Genomic DNA, 19,497 nt, shown 5'->3' with positions numbered 1-19,497 from the left:
TGAGCAAAGCAGCTTTTCCATGAATATTAGAGTGCTGTGCCCTCAGCTTGCAGAGGCAGAGATGGATCTGTGCTTGTGAGTAAAGCAGAGCTGCCTGTATTCTGCTTTGCAGCATAGAAGAGCCATGGGTGTGTGAAGAAAGTGTCATGAACCTTCTTGAGCTGGCTGTGCAGGCCTGTGGAAACATTACTGAGATCACGTAAGTAGCACCTCAAGTTCTGGTATCTTTCAGATATTTTCTTTTAGCTCGATACTTTAAAGGGAATGCTATTCAAGCCAGCACTTTAACTTGATCTTCTGTTCTTTATTCACTGTCTCCAGTGCATTTGTAAGCCATTAGCCAGCTTGCAGCAAGTTTGACCCGAATGTCTGGCACAGAGAAGTGATTAGGTGTGTGGTTGCACACTTCTGAAGGTTTAGTGGAAGGGAGACCATGTTCCTGGTCTCCCTTGGGAGAAAGGGATGCCCAGACTAGGTTGGCTTTGGAACTGGTTTAAACATTGCAAACCTCTTCAGAGATGGTTGGTTAGGATTTGTGCACCAGCATAGTCCTGCCCCATCCAGTCCTCCTGATTTTTCTTATGAAAAATGGCATTTGCTCTCCCTCAAGAGTTCACAGGCTTATGATGTTTTCTGGTGCTCCGCCTTTCCAGGATATGTAAAGATAAAACCCTCTTCCAGCTAGGCGTAAGGTTCCCACACTGCCCGGAGAAGGTGGAATCAGTCGTTAGCAGGTGAGAAAGTGACTATTTGTCATGATTTTCTGCTTGTTCTGAAACTGGCCGTGGGGTGAAAAATATCTTGAGTGTCTGGGGCTCTGGTCTCCATAGGTTCAGTCTCTGAGTGCCTCTGTGCCCCACATGTGGAAGGAACCTTATTCACGTGCATGTGTCTTTCAGGCCACCCTTCTTCAGGCCTATACTGGACCTGCATGAGGTAAAAAATCTACCAGCCTCCCCCACAGGACCAGGAGCACTCAGGAGATATGAACGTGTACAGGGAGAACAGCATTAGTGTCTTATTCCCTTTGTGTGGCTGAAGAAGGCAGCAGCTGGTTTGTGCAGTTGGCGAAGGGTTGTTTCTCTACACTGGACTCTGTGGTGTAGGTGGAACATGGCAGGAGACCCCAGAGTGGGCATTTGCAAAGCTGTGATCTGTTCCTAACCCTGGCCCTAAGGGGCACCAGATGCTGCAGCGACCATCTGCTGGTAACTGGCAGTTGTGTTGTGTATTTGTATCCTGCAGATTGAATCTGTACGAGCCAGAAATCAAGCACGCTTGCTTCTACCGAAGAGTTTGCGAAAAATGTGCTCAGCTTCAGGAATTGAGGTGAGTTGCCAGGCATTGTAGAGGATTTTTTGGGGAGGGGAGTAGCTTGTCCTTGTGTTTGCAGGAGAGCACACAGCAGGACAGGGCAAGGTCCCAGTCCCTGCACTCTGGGTCCCCTACTTAGAGTGTTTGGATGGAAAATAGAAAAGACACATAGACCTAGTGGCTTCCTGGGCTATCCTTTGAAGGCATCTAAATCTCTCCCCTGCGCCCAGATAACCCATACTCTCTTATCGTGACTGGGAGGTCCCATAGGACCTTGCCAAGTATCAATGTTGTGACACTTCTTTGATGTCCCAGTACTGGTGTGCTTTAGTTGTGGGCTTGGTACAAACCTTTAGTCATCAGTGGACATAACGCAGGTCTGTTGTTCTTGCAGATGGTCTCATGTTGAGCTCCACAACGATGAAGCAGAAATGCTAGTCAGGATTTTGCTACCTCTTCCAGAGCTGAAGAGGTTTGGGTATGTCCCCGTCTGTGGTCCTTTCCACATCTTTATCGTTTGCTCCGCTCTGTGCCTCACCCCGATCCTCTCTGAAACACGCTGTCTGGAATATGGCCGTGAGCTCTGTGACCTCTCCTGAGCTGTGTCTATGTTGCAAACTCAACAGCTCTCTACAATTCACGCTAAAAGTGGTTGTAGGGGCACCATTGTGCATGTCTAGAGGTTTTTTCCTCTCCCCTTTTTTGGAGTGAAAGCAATTTGAGACTGAGACCTTGGCTGTTGCTTACATTGTAGGTAGCTTTATGCCACCCTGCTGTGTAAGAGGGCTTCTCCCGGTGTTGAATAGCATTTGGTGCTTTTCACAGCCTTCTTAACGGCCTGTAAGCGAGAGGCAGGCTTAGAAAGGGCATCTCTGCTGAGAAATGCTGAGGGATGGCTGGCCTAGGCAGAGACTGTGCTGCTTGGTTCAGGTACATGTGAACATTTCTGAACTACCTAGTCCTCATAGTCCTGTACATGGGAGGTGTGGAAATATCTTCAAACTTACTGGTCCCCAATGCCTGTGCTGGCTGGGGTTTGGGATGGGGCAGCTGGCCTGTCAGTCAAGTAAACTCCTCTTTCTCAGTGTGCTGAGACCGGACCTTCTTACTTGACCCTTGCTGTTTTGCAGGCTGACCTCTAGCAGCATTACACCAACTGGAATTGATTACTTGATCATGGGCTTGCAGAACTGCCAGGCCATTGAAGAGCTCAAGTGAGTGTAGTGTTATTGAACTGTCCAGAGTCTGCCGGGTCCTTCTAGAAGCTTTACTTAAACTGCAGCCTCTCTTCTGCCTGTACTGTGAACAGATGTAGTTTTGCTGGTGGCTGGAGGACTTCAGAGAGGAAAGAAGAAACAATTCCTTTTTGTTTGCAGTGAACAATGAGTGAGAGAGATAAAGGGAGATCAGTAGTCTGGCAGGGAGTGTCCAGTGGAAAAATCAAGTGTTTTGGTAGTGTTTTTTGCATGGATTTTGTCCCAGCTTGGAGGCAGTGTTTCCTGTGCAGCAGTCCCAAAGCCAGCATTTCAGTCCTGGAGGGTGATCTGGTGGCCTGCACACAGGTGGCTTTTCCAGGCACCTACATCCTTCTGTTATGAAGTGCCTCTGGACCATGTGTGTCATTGTTGTGAGAGCTTTGCCATCTTGTGGTCACAGTGGCACCTTGCTCCATGCAGGGCTGGGTTCCTGCTCCAGAGGTTTGGGATTCTCTTGGTATTTTATCAGGATCCAAACATGCTGAGTAGAATTACATTAGAGAGCAAAACTGATAACTATTCACAGGGACTAGAATACACTCCCACTTCTCTTCCACCCTTGTTCTGATCTCCTCTGCCCGTGGGTAGTTAGTTGTTCCTGTGTTATTTCATCTTTCAGCCTGGGCTACATGAAACTCAGCAGTGCTGCCATTTCTAAGCTTGCGCTGGGACTTCATGGAATGCCATTTCTGAAAAAGCTTATGTAAGTATGTGACTGCAGCTTGCCTCTAGCCTGGGTTGTGATACTGAATAACAGGAGCTTAATGTTCATTTTCCTGGTGATGTTGTTTCCAGCTTGAACCATAACAGTATTGGTGATGATGGCTGCTCCAGACTCACAGAAGCTTTGAGGAATATGCACTACATGGAGGAAATCAAGTAAGTTCCTTCTTTCTTGCAGACTTTCACCAGCAGAGAGGTGACCACTAGTGCCAACATTTGGAGAGACCCCAATGTGCTTATATACAATGTTGTAACAAAAGCAGGGAGGTTGCAGGATACTTGTGTATAAGGTACCTTAGGCTCAAGGAAATCAGAACTCGATGTTCAGAAGAGGAGAATTTGGTCTAACCCCACTCTATGCAGTCACGTAGAAAATGGATTAAACAGCCTCTGGGTTTAAATCTCTGGAATCTCAAATCCAAAACAGGGCCAGAGGCCCCCTTCTTTCCTGGGAAAGCCTCAGACCCAGCACTTCCCCACTCTGAAAAGATCTGAATCCTGAGTCAACCCCAGGCTCGCTTTGCCTTTTTTTCCTCTTTCTCCAGCCAGATGCTGTCCATTCTCCACTGTAGTAATTTGGAAAATAATAACCACCTGTTGCCTGTCTTGGTGTTCTGGCTGAAGTAATTGCCCATCCATTTACAAGATCCACTGATTTTGATTGTTCTTTGCAATTTTTTTATAATGCCTCATTAACAGCTATTAGTATTTCACGAGATAGTTGAAAGAAGCAGCGATTTGATTCTGCTGCCAAGATGAGAGGTGTCATCCAGCAGATGGGAGATACTATAGAAGATCTTGTACTTTGTCTGGCACTTAGCATTTTCCTTTACAACAGCCTGCCTTTCTTCTTTAAAGTTTAAGCCACAACAAGATTGGAGATCCAGGCCTGATAAATCTAGCTGCTGTCTTGATGGAAAAGCAAAACCTGAAGAGAGTCGAGTGAGTCCCTCTGTTTTGTTTGCAGCATTTCAGTTATGGCCCCAGTTGGTGAGGAACCCTGTGTGGGAAGCCCTGTGCTGCCTTCATTTATACAACATCCTGCCTTCCAGTGTTTTCTATGTTGCGAAACCCTGAATTTACTGAACCAATGGAAGGTGTTCCCTTCTCTGCCACCCCCACCTACATCTGGGACTGGCAATGACGACTTCTGCCAGGGCAAAGAGTGAAGGTTATGGCCATGTCCTCATGCAGTCACCCCCAGAGACAGCGGTGGGCATGTGCCAGCTGTCAGTAGCTGTTTGAATGGAGAGGTCTCTGGCTCAGTTGTGTCCTGGAAAGTAAATCTGCAAGCTTGTGGGGAAATCATACACATCTCATATCCACACAGTGCCTTTCCTCGGGCTGTGTAGGGTTCCCACTGTGGCGGCACCCAGCGTTGCTACACTGCTTTCTTTTACTAGCAGAAGTAGAGGTGAAATTGAGAATTTGTCAAAGCAAGGATGCAGTCTTTAGACAAGGCTGTCTCTCGGAGACATGGATTCAAACTGTCCTTTCTCCAAGGGAACAGAAATCAGAGCATCCAGGCTGTTTGTTAGGCTCAACTCTGGGGTATGCTTTGTAATTTTTTGAAATTAAATGACTCGAACAAGGAAAGGAACTTCCCAGTTGTGTCTGGGAGAGGGGAAACTTCTCCTTTCCCCCAGTACCTGCAGGGACAGGAGTGACAGCACTTGACAAAACCACACTACAAATCCCCGGGTCGTTTTCCAGACACCTGTGCCTCTGGACACACCATTGCAGCCCCATGCAGTCCATCACTGCAGTGACCCAAGTCTCCCATCACACCAAGCAAATAGGGTAATATCTTAACCTGGCACATTCTGGTTCTTGTTCAGTCACTGAGAATCTTTCATGCTTATTTTAGCCTTTCAGGGAACAGTCCTAGTCCTGCTGGAGGGAAAAAGCTGATGGAAGCTTTTGCCTATTGCAAACACATCGAGGAGTTACTGTAAGTGTGTCATTTCCAATGTCCTTTCAGGAAGCTGGGCAAAAATCAAGGCACAGAAACTAAATCTAATATGGCTCCAGTAAAGCCACGATCAGTTTTACCACTGATTCTTATGAGAGCAGGGTAACCCCTCACAGCTACATGGGATAGGAATGTGTGGTGCTGGATATGGGACACTTAGGGATTAGATGTTCACTGGAATCTCTCAGAGATTCCCCAGAACCGTACAGACCGCATTAGTAGGGAAGAACTGAACCTGCAGTTTCATGGCAGTGTCATGGGCACAGGGGCTGCGCAGTGCCTGTGTTGCTGAAGAAATCACCATTGATCTATATAGCTGCAAAAACGAAGGGAAGATCATAGATAGAGGCTTTACTCGGCCAGATGTATAATCAGTCATTCCATTCCAGACCACTTCATAGAACGTACGTGCCCTGCCGTATTAAATAAATAAAATTTGAAAAACAACAAATGAGAAAAAGTTACAGTTAAAATCTGGAGCTGTTCATTTAACCTTCAGGTTACAGTGTACTGGACTAAGGGAACATATTTAAAAATGCAGTTTCAGTTTAATCCCAGCTCAGGACAATTCAGTCAGAAAGGGACATCAGCATGCTCCTGAGAAGTACAAGTTAGTTTTACTTCCATGTTTAACTTCTGCTGCAGGATTACAAAACCTTGTTTTCTTTCCTCCCACCCTCAGTGTCCTTTGAATCATGGACATGAGCTCCTTTCAGCATAGTCCCGTGCACGTGTGGGTGAGGAATGGGGGTCCTGTACACGTGTGGGTGACACAGGTGAGGAATGAGGCTCTGTAGTTCATTGCCAATAATACTTTATTTCTACTTCTTCCAGACTATCAAGGAATGGTTTTGGAGACGGGACGGTAATGAAACTTGCCCTCTGTCTGCCTCACATGACCAACCTGAAGATTCTGCAGTAAGTGTCATCTTCTGCCCCAGGAAAGCTGGATATTCTGGGAATATGTGGAATGGTTGAAAGAAGGCATGGGGAAAAGCATAGACTGCAGTAGTGCACTGGTCTCTTGTTTAGACATTATTTTAAGTGTCTCAGGATTGGGAAGCCCTCCGCAATTACTCTGCTGCATCAAGTCACATTAACTATTCTTGCATAATCTCTGGCAGCATTAACTTTAGAGATGAACCAGGTATTGTATAATTGTAAAATAATTGTAAAATAACCCTTAAAACTGGTTTTGAGTTTGTTAGCTTCTGATGCCTCTGGCTGTCCTCTCATTCTTGAGTAATGTAAGCATAAATATGAGCACCTTTTGTGGTCCCTCACTGTTTTGTGCAAGCACCTCTGATTCTTTTTTCCCCATGAACTCAGTGGTGTTATATTTTTAAACCTTTTATGGGAGTCTTTCCAGGGGTCTACAATGTAGGTCTTTCTCATACTGTTTTACAGTAGCAAAGCAAGAAATTGGTGAGCTAGAAGAGCTCGTTGAGCTCAGTTAGCCTGGTGGTGTGTTTTGCAGCCTGTGCCTAAGGTATTGGTGGTACTATGCAGCCTTTGCTTTTCAACGACTGGCTGACTGTGCTCCTTCCTTGTGAGCATGGGCAAATTCACTGAACTTACATGTCCTTAGGGCCAAGCGCAGCTGACAGCAACAGGAGCTATGTGATGTGCTGGCCATGTTGCTGGCCCCCCACTGTTGCCTCCCTGTTTTCCAGGCCCCTTTGTTTAGACTAATCCACAAGGTTCCCAGGTTATTACTAGCACTGGGCACTGGTTCAAAAGAAGTAGCAGTTATCTTCTTGGCAAGTTAAATGGAGCTTTTGTTACAGCTTCATTCTAAAATAATCTTCCAATGCTTATGTTTCTTTTGTTAGTTTGCAGAACAATAACATTGGGCCAGCAGGAGGGATGGAGCTGGCCAGAGCCCTGGTGGCATGTGGGTTGCTTGAAGAGATAAGGTAAGGCCATGGCAGGTGCGCTTGGGACGGTGCCAGATATGTGGACTGGTAACTCTGCGGGTGGAAATCATTTCAGCTCAGAGGCCTGAGGCTGTCCTGTAGGCTCTTCCCATGCTCAGGGTGACTCTGCAGAGGGCGATCCCTCCACCCATCCTAGACACCTTCCCTAGGATGAGAGGAGATGCTCTCTGAAGGCCACTGCTGCACCCAGCCTGCAGAGCAGCTTAAGTCACTTTAGATGTTCAACCTTGTCTGCCAGTGCTGTTTGCTGGGCTTACCTTTGAACTGCTGTATGCAGCAACCTGGGGGGTGATAGAATTCCTGACTGTGGAACTGGAAGGGTGGAGGCAATGTGAACTAACTCTTCCTGCTGCATCCTTGATGCCACCATTCTTTGTTACATGTTTATTGTTAAATAACAAGTTGGATTAGGGTGTTGGTAATTCAGGTGTGAGGTATGTCAGAGTAAGAGAGGTATTGCCATGGATTGCGTTTGCTGGTAGATGAGAACAGAGCAGCACACCCTGGTAAAGGCTGGAAGGCAGTTACTGCTGCCCACTGAGTCTTTGAGACCCATGTCCTCTTCCCACTCTTCCTTATCGTCATTTCCTCTCAAGTCACACCAGTCATTGACTCCAGTATCATTTCTTATTTCCAGTTTCATGTGCAATACACGATGTGCTGCAGGTCTGTTCATCTTAGCCACTGGTATAACCCTATGTTACCATCTGTAGGCAATTCACTGCTGAAGGGACTTATGTTGTGAGTTAGAGCAGGGCTGTTCCCATTTTACCAAGCAGGGAACTGACCCTGGGTTGCCACGTGCCAATCTGGCTTGTCCCTACTGTCCAGAGTCCTCACTTAGTCTGGGTACTAGTTATTGTCTTGCTAATTCACATAGTTACATCTCGGTGTTGGCTTTTCTTTGACTGTACCTGCTTTTTATGTGGCCACTCAAAGTTTTCCCATTACTCTTGCAGTTTATCAGAAAATGACCTTGGGGAAGGAAGCATCCATGCCCTGTCCAAGGGGCTGCCATGCTTTGAACACCTCCGGAGGATTGAGTGAGTACCAGGGCACCGAAGGCTGCTGGGCAGAGCATGGCTGGCTTTGTTCGTAGCATTGCCAGGGCAGGAGGGCAGCAGACAGTGCTGGTGCTGGTGCTCTATTTCCCACCAGTTCTGATATCAGCACATTGTGCCCTCTGTTTTTTCTCTCCTCTCTGCTTCAGTCTGAAACTCTGTGGAATCACGGATGATGCTTCAAAATCACTTTCTCACGGCTTCCAACAGTGCCCTTCCGTGGAGGAGATAATGTGAGTGTGGGATGGATGAGGACACCCTTCGACACACGTGTCACTCTTGCTTTAATGTCTGCTCCTATTTTCAACTGCACTAGGCTTGTGATCCTGCTAAAAACTTACTGATACTTACCACTAAGTACTTTTTAGTGATAAATCTAATAGTAATTTACCAACTGATGAAATTCACTGCCAAAAGTTTCCTTGTATAACTAACAACTTACTGGAAGCTGAATGTGAAGAGCTGAACAGAATATGGGGGGAAACACTCATCTTCAAATTCTGCCTGTTATCTTTGGTCTTTTAGCATCTGCTTTGCAAGGCAGGGCAATTCCCCATCTTGTTCTCCATGGTCCAGGTCTTATCTCCATTTTTTTAAAAAGGTGGCCACAGCTGGCTCTCAGGGAAGGGCAGGAGCTTCTCTGTGCGATTGTAGAGGCTGAATTTCGAGCTTGAGGCAAAGTGAATTCAGCCTGTAGCCGAACAGGGTGGACCGCCAGCTGCAATCTTGCTCTCCACACTGGAATAAAGGGGGTTGCTCTGATGCTTGGATGTTTAACATGTTTTCAATAAGAAGCATAGATGGGCTAACTACATTCTGACATGTTCATCTGCCCAAGAGAACCCCAGCAAAGAGTCTGCTGGGAACCTGCTCAAGCTCATGTTGGTTTAAAAGCAAATTGCTCTCGTGCAATTTGCCCCATTGCACTAGAGGTACCTTAAATTTAATTCTAGTACACAGGATCCCTCAGGGTCAGTAGTGGTCTGTGGAGTGGCTGGAAGACAATGGACATATTATGAGCAATCCAGACCAAGTAACTTTGTTGTAATAGCAGGCCAGAGCTGTAACAGGCTGCAGGTGTTGTGAAGGACATATGCAAGGCCAAGGGAGAGAAAGAAACTGTGTATTTGCAGAGAGATAAGAGAGTTGGACAGAAAGATGAGAAAAAGCAGGATGCCTGCACAAGGGGGGAGCAGCGTGTGGGCACCACACCGGGACCAATCGTAGGGGAGATGGAAGCGTGTGAACAAGTAGTTTAACCTGTCACCTTTTACATAACAAAGCCTGCGTTGAGTGTGTATTTTTAGCTGGGGATATAAATTGGTGTGAGCCTATTAATAGCATCTGTAGAGTATAAATTGCTGTGTATCCCTTAATGAAGTGGCACTAACTTGATCACATTGGTCGTATAAGTTGTGTCCAAGCCTTCTGTGTCAACAGTGGTCTCATCAATCCTGAGCTGCCAGTAGCTTTAATGCAGGCTAACAGTGACTGAGGTGCTGGCAGGGCACAGACCTCCTAGGCTGACATCACTCTTCTATCAGGATGCCAATCTACAAGACCTAGGCTCTCTAGGCATCTCTGCTGTGGCCAGCTGGGTGGCACTTGATGGTCATGCTGCTCTTACGTGCCTCAGTTCTGCGAAGTCCTCATGGATGGCTTGAGTAAAATGATCCATGGGTTATAAGCCCACCAGACTTCCCTGTCCCTACCCCAGAAGGTATTTGTGTGGGAAGAACAGATTCTTAGGGCTCAGGGCATTAGGTCAAAGCCAGGATTTTATTGCCAGACCCAGGAGAGGTATGGCAATAATCCAGTGAGTAATGGGATGAGTAAAGCAAGATTCAGTGCATAGGTGTGTTGCTTGCAGCATGGCCCTAAGACGAGTTAACCAGGTAGGTGCTACTCCTTCATTACTAACAGATAGGCAGATTCTCCTGTAATAGTGGTGTAAGGAGGGATCTTGTCGTGTCCATGGAGGCACAAGTGAGTTCTGTCATTGGGAAATCTGAGTGACATGGTGAGCTATGTGCAGATACCCATGAACTCCCAGAACAGGCTGTGAACTTGTTTGGTGGAAAGCCCCAGTTCTTGAGCTGGATCCTGTCCTACCTTTGTTTTGGCTCCCACATGCCATACAGAAATTCTGGAGTTCCCCAGTCTTGCATAGAGGAATGGCCCCAGGGTCATTCAGCCGAGTGAAGCACTGACTGGTACTGTGTTAGGTTTCTGTTTTCCAGGTGAGAGGGAAAAGGCCAGGCTGTTCAGCCATTAGCAAAGAAAGGATCTGAAGAATTTTCTCACTTGCTAAACATCAGAAAGTGAAAACTCTAGCCTTTCAAGAGCCCTGCAAGCTATCCTTCCAAAGAGCTCAGAGTCAAAAGGCACCTTTAAGAGCAGATCTGAGAGGCACCTTAGCTGTAGCAGCAACACCATCAGCACAAGGAGGAGTTGCCCTGGGATAAAGCTGTGTGCTCAGCATTCACTTCCATCTTTTGCATCTCATTCCCTCGGCCTGCAGGACTCCAGAGATAACTACAGTCCTCAGGCTCTGTGGTGACACTCCCTGATGCTTTACCATGCATGGAAATACATGGTGAAACTGAGGAAACTCCTCAAAATTACACTTGTAAAGCAGGGGAATATTTACCTTCCATGATAAGGGGGTGATAGGCTCTTGTTAACAGGCTAATCTATGGAGGGTGGTGGTATCACAATGCTGCTGTTGTTTCCCTTGTGATTATCGAGTGACTCACAGTTGGGATTTCTTGTCTGGTTTAGACTGTCTTGGAACGCCCTTGGAGACGGAGGAGCCCAAGAGCTGGCCAGTGCTCTTCCAGGGATGGAAAAGCTGAAGATGTTAGAGTGAGTACAGCCCTGAGAGAAACCCCAGGAAGGCTTGTTTTTCTGTCATTGAGCCTTCAGCCACCGGACTTCTGAAAAGTGGGCGTACATTAGGAACAACAGACAGACAGGCTTCTGCAGTTTAACTTCTTAGCCTGCTCCATGCACCGAGGGCCAGTCTTGCTTGGGTGATACCCAGGCATTAAAGTAGCACTTGTTTTATTTAAGGTGCTTGCAGCTTAGGTATCTAAGCAGAAGCTAGTCTGTGAGGCCGCCTGGTTGAGGTAGGGAAGACAAACTAGTATTTCTAGAACATGACTTGTTGTCACCTCATGACCTCCGCTGCGCAGCTTCCTGCAAGCTTTTATGTCTCTTCAGTGTCTGGGATGATCTAGGTGGGTACTGTGCTCAGAGAGCCTTCCTTTGTGAAAACCTGCAGCAGGGCAAGCGGTCCGTCCCCAGGACATGCTGGGTGTTCAGCCACAGGAGCTCACAGGAAGCTCAGATGCAGCTCCTGTGCTGGAACTGCAGGGACAGGAGCAGCTGGGGTCGATGTCACCAGCTTATGTGTTGGCCTGGTGGCAGCACAGCCCAGCACTCTTGATGGGAGAGAGTGTCATCTTCTGCTCAAGAACTGTCCATGGAGCTTTCCTCCCCTTGGCCCTTTGGAATTCGTGGTATGAGTGTTCTGTCTTTCAGGTATATGAAAATATTAGTCTGTGGGCCACAGGGTCAGGAACTGAGTTTTGTTTGTCTTGAACAGGGAAACCACGTAGCGGAGCCTGGCTGTTTTACAGGTGCAAGCAAGAAGATTGTGTCTGAGGCAGAAGAAGTCATAACTAGCATTTTTTGGCACCGAGCTTGCAGTAGGATCTGTTACAGTACTCCAAGGGCAAGAGACATGCTTACAAGTCCTGTTGCTAGGAGGAGGCCATAGGGAAAAGTGCACACACACTTCATGCGCAAATAGGTCCACAGTGTTAAAGATGAGGCTGGGGTAACTTGTATGGTATTGCTGTGCCTGTGCAGAAGTGTAGCTCTTTTGGGACAGGAGGAGGAGCCAGTGATTATTCAGCTATTTTCCACTCTTGGTTTGGTTTTGGATTTTAAAACTCTCTTTTTGTTTTCAAAACAGTCTGGAGAAGAATCGCATTGGTGCCTGTGGGGCCACGAAGCTTGCAGAAGAACTTGCCAAGTGCCCAGAAATTCAGTTCGTAAGGTGAGCGGGTGTCACGGGGCTCGGTGGCCGGGTATCGGCTCAGCAAGGGCAAGTCGAGTAGACCAGTCTTAGGACAGACATGATCCATGACCCGTGCCAGCCTCCTGCGCTGGCTTAGCTGGCGTGGGATAGGGTATTGCAGGGAATGCAGATACAAGCTGAGTCAGCTGAGGTGTTTCTAGGCCAGCTGTACCTCCTCAGAAAGTCCTGGGAAAAAGGGGTTGAAAAGCTTCCTGGCTTTAAATGAGGCAAAAATTAAGACCCAGTTGCATAATGGCCCCATCAGGAAGTTTGTTGCATCTTTTCCTGTAAGTTGTTTTTTTTTTTTCTCCCATTACATCTGGTTTCACTTCTGAGATAAATTCCTGCCCTGTCCCACTCTGTCCTGGGATTCTTATCTTGCAGGTACTTCGACACCTGATTTTTTTTTTCACTCTTTGTCATTCCATCTCCAAACCCTATCAAACTCCACTAGAAACCTCTCGTAGGAGAGATCCATTCATCCTTCACTCATTTGAAAATCATTGTTCTGAGAGTGCCTCTGATAACTTTCTGGTAACACGGGTCCCAGAGCCAGGTATCTGCTCCTACCTGACTTGTCTCTTTGGCCCAAAACTGGCCCTCGTTTTCCCAATAGTGAGAACAGCCCAAGAGCCACTGAGGAATGATTCTGGACGTGGCTGGAGCTTGGGCCCCCCTGTGTGCTTGCTCAGATTGGTGGGCACAGCACGCAGTGCCTTTGACTCCTTGGGGCACTCTTCCTCACAAGGTAGAGGCTCAGTATGGGCAGCTCTGGGGTAGATTCCACCAAATGAGGTAGATGAAGAAGGGTGTCTATGTAAATCAGGTTGCTTTTGTGGAACGTGGTTCTTCCTCCACTTTCTGAGATCCTCATGGCCTGAGGACTTTTCAGAGCCCTAATCTTTCTCCCAGGCTGGATGAATGAGTCCATCTCAGTGAGCAGACAGCTGCTGAGTTGCTGCTGTGTTGCAGAGATGTGGCCATACCTCACTCCTGTCTCGCTGTCGGACCTACTTTGACAAAACCCCAAAGCTGCCTCTTCCACTCTCTCGCATGCCACCTCCTCGCTCACCATACCAAGCCCTACAGTAACACGTTTGCTGTCATTGTAGGCTGTGGGACAATCCGGTGCCCAAGGGCCTCGCTGAGAATTTGACAAGCCAAGACCCAAGACTGTGTTTCTCCTTCTACCAGTAAAGAAGAGCCCTTGCCTGACAAGGAATTGCTCTCCATCTCCCACTGCCCTCAAAATTTGCACTGAAGAACCCAGGAAATCAAAGTTCCTATAACTAAAGAACTGTAACTGTTAGGTCTTCCTTCACTGCACTGAACCAAGCGTGAACACTTCCTGATGTTTTGTTTCTTGTGAGCTTTTATTGTACAGAAAAGCAAAAGACTGTAAAGAATTGCTGCTGAGCAGGCAATGTTCTTGGTGCAAAACCACTGAAACTCACAAGTAGATGAGATGCATCTGCTCAGGCATTCAGGAAGCCTGCAGAGTATTTAATTGTCTTTAATCAAGATTATAACACCTACAGGGTGTTCCAATAAAAGAACGTACATCCTCCGGGAGAGGATGTAAAATTATTTACAAAATTGTAAATTGCTGATGTGGTTACAAATGCACTCAGACATGTTGTTTGAAAATTGTGTATAACTGCGTGTGAAATGCCTCTGTGTTTTTTAGGCAAAAATGGTAATATGTGGGGGTTTTGTGCTTCATAGCAGGCTCCTTTTCATACAGAATTGCCTCAGTTTCTCAGTAGAAACTTCAGAACTTTTGAAATTTCAAATCATTGACCAAAAATGATCAGTATTTATACTGTGATAACATGGAAAGGCTGATATCACCATAAATTCCAGTGAGAAACTTTAAAGTACTGAGGTTGTAAAACAATTTGCAAGAAAGCTGTGACTATTCTGTGTGAGAGTATTTTCTCTACTACTGAGTGGGGATGTGGGGATTTTGAAGACCTTTGTGGGGTTTTATTTCCATCCTGTATTTTCAGATACAGTTTGCAGTTGTAATTCCTCCCAGCACCCATAAGAGTGTGGCACAAAAGCCAGTGAGACCATGTGCTGAACGTTAGCTCTTCACAGTTTTCAAACTGAACATCTTTGTCAGCTGGGCTCTTCTTGGGCCCGGGTCTCCCAGAACTTCTTTTGGAAATGCAGGAGGTTGGACAGAGTTTGCATTAGCTAATGGTCCGTTTCGATCCAGGCTGTGAGCTGAAAATTCATTTTTTCCTGCATGTTTGGAACACCATTTTGGTCAGACTGAGTGCTGTCCCCAAGCAGGTTCATTACCCAGTGTCCAGTGCCAGGTATTCCATATTTTTTTATTTTAGAGAGCAGGGAGCAAGCCAGTAACCCACAAGTGCCTAGCTCCCCGATTGCCAAAACGTTACACTATTTATACAGCTTAGCGTGCAAAGACATCAGTCCTCACTGGCTACAGATCACCCAGCTCCTTCACTACTTGGTACTCTGTTTCCCGTTTGTCAAATAATTCTCTGGCTTTTCATGTTACTGAGTTTGCATGCTCAGCCTCCAGTTCTTTTGGGTCTGGGGGGTTTCCTGAGTCAGTGGCAGGCGTGTTGGTGGTCGCGATCTCCCTGGGCCACCGTTGCCTTTCCCCTAGTTTTGCTGAGCTTATTGCCCAGGAGGTGCTTCCTTTGTGAAGGTCCTTTGCTGAAGGGAAGGCTTTGCTCTGAGTGTAGCAGGGCATGCAGAGTGCTTGTTGCTTGAATTAACCACTAACAACTCATTCCCTCCAACTGTCTCAAAGTCAAACTGCCACCCCCACCTTCAATTCCACCAGCCGCCCGGTAGCGTGGGTACTGCATGTGGTAGATAACAGAGGCTGAGTTTTACTCTGTCTGAAGAAGGAAAGTATTGGAATTGGACTTTTTAATGCATTTGAATTTAATTTAATGCACTTTTTAATGATTGATGGCTGTTTTGTCATCTCCGATGGCAACCACAGCCAAAGCCTCTTGCTGTTACCACAGGCCTGTGTACCGGGGGAAAACCAGAAAATATCACTGTCAAACTGATCTTTGTTCAGCTCCATCGTATTGCCTCCGGCTGCCCCCCCCTCCGGCTGCCCCCCACTCCTGCATCTGCATGTGTTCAGGTATCACGACAATTTACTTTCCTCCTTTAGTGGTGTGAAACATGCCTCCTTGCTTACTGTTTTTCCTCCTGTTTTGATGATGCTTTAGCTGAATAAATGAGAATGCTGCTCGGGTGGGTGCTTGACTTTTCAGGTCAGTTTTATTTTCACAGTCTTGGGTGCTAGCCCTGAACAGCTGCCTTGGGCAGCACAGCCACTGCAGGGAGAGCTCCGGGGTTTGAATCACCCCGTTGTTTCCCCCTTGCAATGAAACGCACTATTTGAAAGGAGATTGAGGTTCCTCCGTGCAGTTTCACCAACTCCCGAAGTTAGGAAGCTTTGTGGTACCACAGGGCATGCCACAAATACCGCTGCAGCGCTTCTCCTGACTTGAGGTGTTCAAGAGTGCCTCGGAAACCGAAACGCACGCCTGCATTTCTCGGGTTCTTCCCTAGATTCAGGATTAGCTCCCAGACACATCTGACCAGAGAGGGACCATCATTCCAGAGCGGGCCAGGGAAGGGAGCTGCGGGAAGCCAAAGCATCTTTTCCTGAACACCAGGTGTCAGCAAACCCCCAAAAACGGGAAGCGGGGGTCTCGTCCAGCGATTTAGGCTAAACCCGGGCTCTGTGCTGTATTTTGAGCGCGTGGGTTGCATTTTTAAACCCCAGAGATTTGGATGGAGTTGTATGTGAAACAGGACAACACAATCGGTTCCTAGTTTGTTCCTTACATCGAATGCCAAGGACTTTTGGGCCACCCTTCCCCAGCGTGCTTCCCATTTTGATTGCGCTGCTGATGTCCGTCTTCCAGCTTGTGCTTGTGTCTGAAAGTTTCCTAGGGGAACCGGGAGGCTTTGACCGGTTTTGAGGGGTTAAATGAATCTTCTGGCGTGCAGGAAGATGTGAGGCCGTTGGGGGCTGTGCATGATGGCTGAACACCAAACTGATTCCCAAATAGGTAATTAACGTGGGCCATTTTTAGAGTTGTTACTATTAGATTTCGCATTTATCATGGTCCAAAAATGGAAATGTATCAGGACGCTCCGCACACCCCTATTGTTTCAGGCTGCCTGCAGTTTCTGGGAAGACAATGTCTGAGCTAGTCAGTACTGGTTTCGTACACAGAAGGGATTTTGCCCCCTGAGACCGAATCTTTAGAAAGAAATACACTGCTGTAAGTAAACACAACTGCTGGAGGGCAGTGAAGGAGCCCGGATTTTGTGCTAGGGAACAGCCAGAGCCAGGCTGGGCCGTGATTTTGCAGATGATGGCTGCTGTTCTGTAGGGCTGGAAACGCAGCCGGCTGTTTCCCCTCGGCTAAAACCAGCTCCAGGTAGCGCAGAACCTGCTGTGACTTGGAGGCATCATGCTGGGCAGGAGACAAAACACAGGAAAAACTGATTCTAGAGAAAACAGGCACATTGGTATTCATGAAATACTGTCTGCCTCTCCCTTTCCCCCCCAAATTGACATTTTAAGCCACGGGCACAGAGGTAGGAGGGCAGGTCTGGGACAGACCTTACTTCTCCTACTGAATCCCTCTTTCACGCACAACCACGTCCCTTCCTGTGATGGTTTTTGGCTGGGTTTGCCCAGAAAGAAGGGTGTTGCTCCTGACACTAGGCTCAGTTTTTAGCTGGCTGTTGCCTGTGGTGTTGTCCGTGCTGAGCGTTTGTGAGCTGTGAGCCCATGGTGCGTCCCCAGCCCTGCTCCTGGGGTGCCGGGAAGGCAGTGGGGCTGGCGAGGGGGGGGCTCACTGATGCCGAAAGCTGACTTGGTGCCTTCAAACACCTCTGCCTTTAACAGCTCAGGCTGCAGGAGAGCGGAAAGCTGGCCAGGGGGAATATGGGACTTGCTTACTTTGCCTGTGATTAAATTTAAAAGCATGAACAGAGCTGCGTGCGCTTTGTTCAAATAAAGACGGTTTATTTAATCTGAAGCCTCAGAGGGAGGTTTCCGGTCTTATTACCCTATCTCCATATCAAAAACATCTATATAAATATCCCTGACGCCTGATGATGTATCTGCCAAGCGTCAGGTGAGGTTGCTAATGGTATGTTGGGTGCAAACCATGGTGGCACCGGGCTGGAAGGGAAAGCGTGCTGGTGCCTTGGGTCGAGCAGGGTGGTGGGAGGGTGTGATGCTGGCCAGCCCGGTGGCCTGGGCTCCCTTCCACCTCTGGGGTACTTGGTTGGGGCCCACCCGTTTTCCTTGTATAACCAGCTTTTCCCCATGGAAAGCGGTGCCAGGCACCCACCGTGCCTGGTCCTGGTGCTCAGGGTCCTGGCCCGGCCCCAGGCCTGGTTTGGGCAGGGTGATGGGCAGCACCCGCGCCAGCTGCGCAGGGTGAACCCCGCTGGCATCCCAGCAGCACAACAATCAGTGGTTTTGGTTCAGAGCGAGGGGGGTCGAGCCCACAAAGTTATGCTTTTGTTGTAGCTGGGTGGATAACATGGAAAATAATTTTCCAGCCTTTCCACGTGTTGTAATTTTTAATTTTTTTAAAAAAGGTTGTTTTTTTTTTTTCTTTTCTTGTACGAAGAGTGAAGCACAAGCAGCCAGCTGGGAAGTTCTGGGGTGGATCCTTTTCTTTTTAATCCGAAACGCATGATGCCGGCCCGGGGAGGGGGAATGACAGCGGGGGGGAGCCGGGCATGGCCGCGCCCGCCGCCCGCCCCCCGCCATCACCGCCCACCCGCGGGCGCGGCGTGGGGAGGCGCTGAGCCCGCGGGAGCTGCTCGGCCCGGCCGGCCCGGCCCGCGGCGGTGAGTACCGGGGCGGGGGGCGGCGGTGCGGAGCGGAGCGGAGCCGTACGCCGGGGCGCGGCTGGCTGGGCCCGTCCCGCGGCGGGGAGCGACCCCCGTGGGTCGGGTGGGTGGTGACGGCCGTGGGGGATGCACCGGCGGTGACCTCGGGTGTCCCGGCGGGAGGGGGGCTCTGGCTGGCCAGCGTAACCCCCGTGTCAGCCCCCGGACGGGGACCTGCGGGGACGCGTCGCCACCAGCTTCTCCCAGAGCCTGCGGTGTCCCTTCTGCACTCCATCCACCGGGACAGACCCTCCGTCCCTTGGGCAGACCTGCCATCCCTTGGGACACACCCTCCAACCCCTGGACCGGACCCTCCAACCCCTGGACCGGACCCTCCAACCTCAGACAGACCCTCCATGCCCTGGGGCAGCCCCCCCACACGCTTTGCACGCCCACGCCCCTTCCTCAGCCCCAGCCCCTCTGTTCGTGCATGGTGTGAAGTCGTCCCGCCTGCCCCCACTCTCCCTGCATCCGCAACCGCTCCTAGAGATGCCAACCGGACACACCGGGGCCTGGTGGCCTCGCCCCCCGGGGACAGGGACGGTTGGTTCCCCTGCCACTTGCCACAAGCGTCTCTGCTCCTCCTGCAGCCCCGTGGCGCGGGGGCACCGGCGAGCTGGAGGCCGAGCAGTGCCCAAGCGCTGCTTCGGGAGCCCGTTGGCAGCCTGGTGCTGCTCTGGCTGGTGATGCTGTCTTTGTGCAGTGCCTTTCGGGGGGGCTGCCCCTCTCTCCTCCGCGCCTCGGCCTCGGAGATGGCAGCGAGCAGCGCGTGTTGCTCAGCGGTGTGAGGGGCTTGGGGGATGGCAGGCAGGGGGGTGTTTTCCCATCAGCTCCACCAGTCTGAGGACCTGACGCAGTAAGGGTGAGTAGCCCTAATTTAGGTGACTGGCTGGAGGAAAGCTGGTGGGGCTGGGGGGCTTGGTGGGCTAACACCCCCTCTGGAGCTGGTCACCGTGAGGAGGGTGGAACAGGAGACAGAGGTGAGTTGAGAGCTGAGTTTTGGTGGCAGAAATGTCTCCGAAGGACTTGGTCCTTGCTGCTGGCTCCCCGACAGCCTGAACTGCTTCACGGGAGGGAATCCAGAGGATCCCTGTGAGCCCTGAGCCCCAGGTTTGAAGCCTCCTGGAGATACACCAGAACCTTCTGGAGAAGCTGGAGTCAGGATCAGGCCAGTGTGAGCACAGCCCAGGGGCGCTCAGTTTTGGGATGCCTGTTGCTGGCATTG

General features: G+C 49.2%; 2 protein-coding genes across 7 annotated transcripts in view; both read left to right on the top strand.

Annotated features, from left to right (window-relative positions):
• The window catches only part of NLRC5 (NLR family CARD domain containing 5), a 51,740-nt gene extending 34,336 nt beyond the window's left edge, over positions 1–17,404 (top strand). For 4 of the 5 annotated variants that reach the window (XM_055726435.1, XM_055726434.1, XM_055726436.1 and 1 more), the window contains 16 exons: positions 113–199; positions 654–734; positions 1,246–1,329; positions 1,709–1,792; positions 2,445–2,528; positions 3,190–3,273; positions 3,366–3,449; positions 4,152–4,235; positions 5,161–5,244; positions 6,100–6,183; positions 7,098–7,181; positions 8,162–8,245; positions 8,413–8,496; positions 11,045–11,128; positions 12,243–12,326; positions 13,460–17,404. In XM_055726435.1, coding sequence (XP_055582410.1) covers positions 113–199; positions 654–734; positions 1,246–1,329; positions 1,709–1,792; positions 2,445–2,528; positions 3,190–3,273; positions 3,366–3,449; positions 4,152–4,235; positions 5,161–5,244; positions 6,100–6,183; positions 7,098–7,181; positions 8,162–8,245; positions 8,413–8,496; positions 11,045–11,128; positions 12,243–12,326; positions 13,460–13,544 — 1,345 coding nt within the window. In that variant the 3' untranslated portion in view covers positions 13,545–17,404. The remainder of the gene's footprint in view (positions 1–112; positions 200–653; positions 735–1,245; positions 1,330–1,708; positions 1,793–2,444; positions 2,529–3,189; positions 3,274–3,365; positions 3,450–4,151; positions 4,236–5,160; positions 5,245–6,099; positions 6,184–7,097; positions 7,182–8,161; positions 8,246–8,412; positions 8,497–11,044; positions 11,129–12,242; positions 12,327–13,459) is intronic. The other variant, XM_055726437.1, reaches the window with a different exon arrangement.
• Positions 17,405–18,119: 715 nt separating this feature from the next.
• Positions 18,120–19,497, top strand: part of CPNE2 (copine 2) — a 57,348-nt gene continuing 55,970 nt past the window's right edge. For both annotated transcript variants that reach the window (XM_055726470.1, XM_055726467.1), the window contains exon 1: positions 18,120–18,230. The gene's annotated coding sequence lies outside the window, so the exon portion shown is untranslated. The remainder of the gene's footprint in view (positions 18,231–19,497) is intronic.

This window comes from Falco cherrug, chromosome 14 (genome assembly GCF_023634085.1).
Source record: "Falco cherrug isolate bFalChe1 chromosome 14, bFalChe1.pri, whole genome shotgun sequence".
Taxonomy (NCBI): domain Eukaryota; kingdom Metazoa; phylum Chordata; class Aves; order Falconiformes; family Falconidae; genus Falco; species Falco cherrug.
This window is presented reverse-complemented; position numbering and strand designations above follow the sequence as displayed.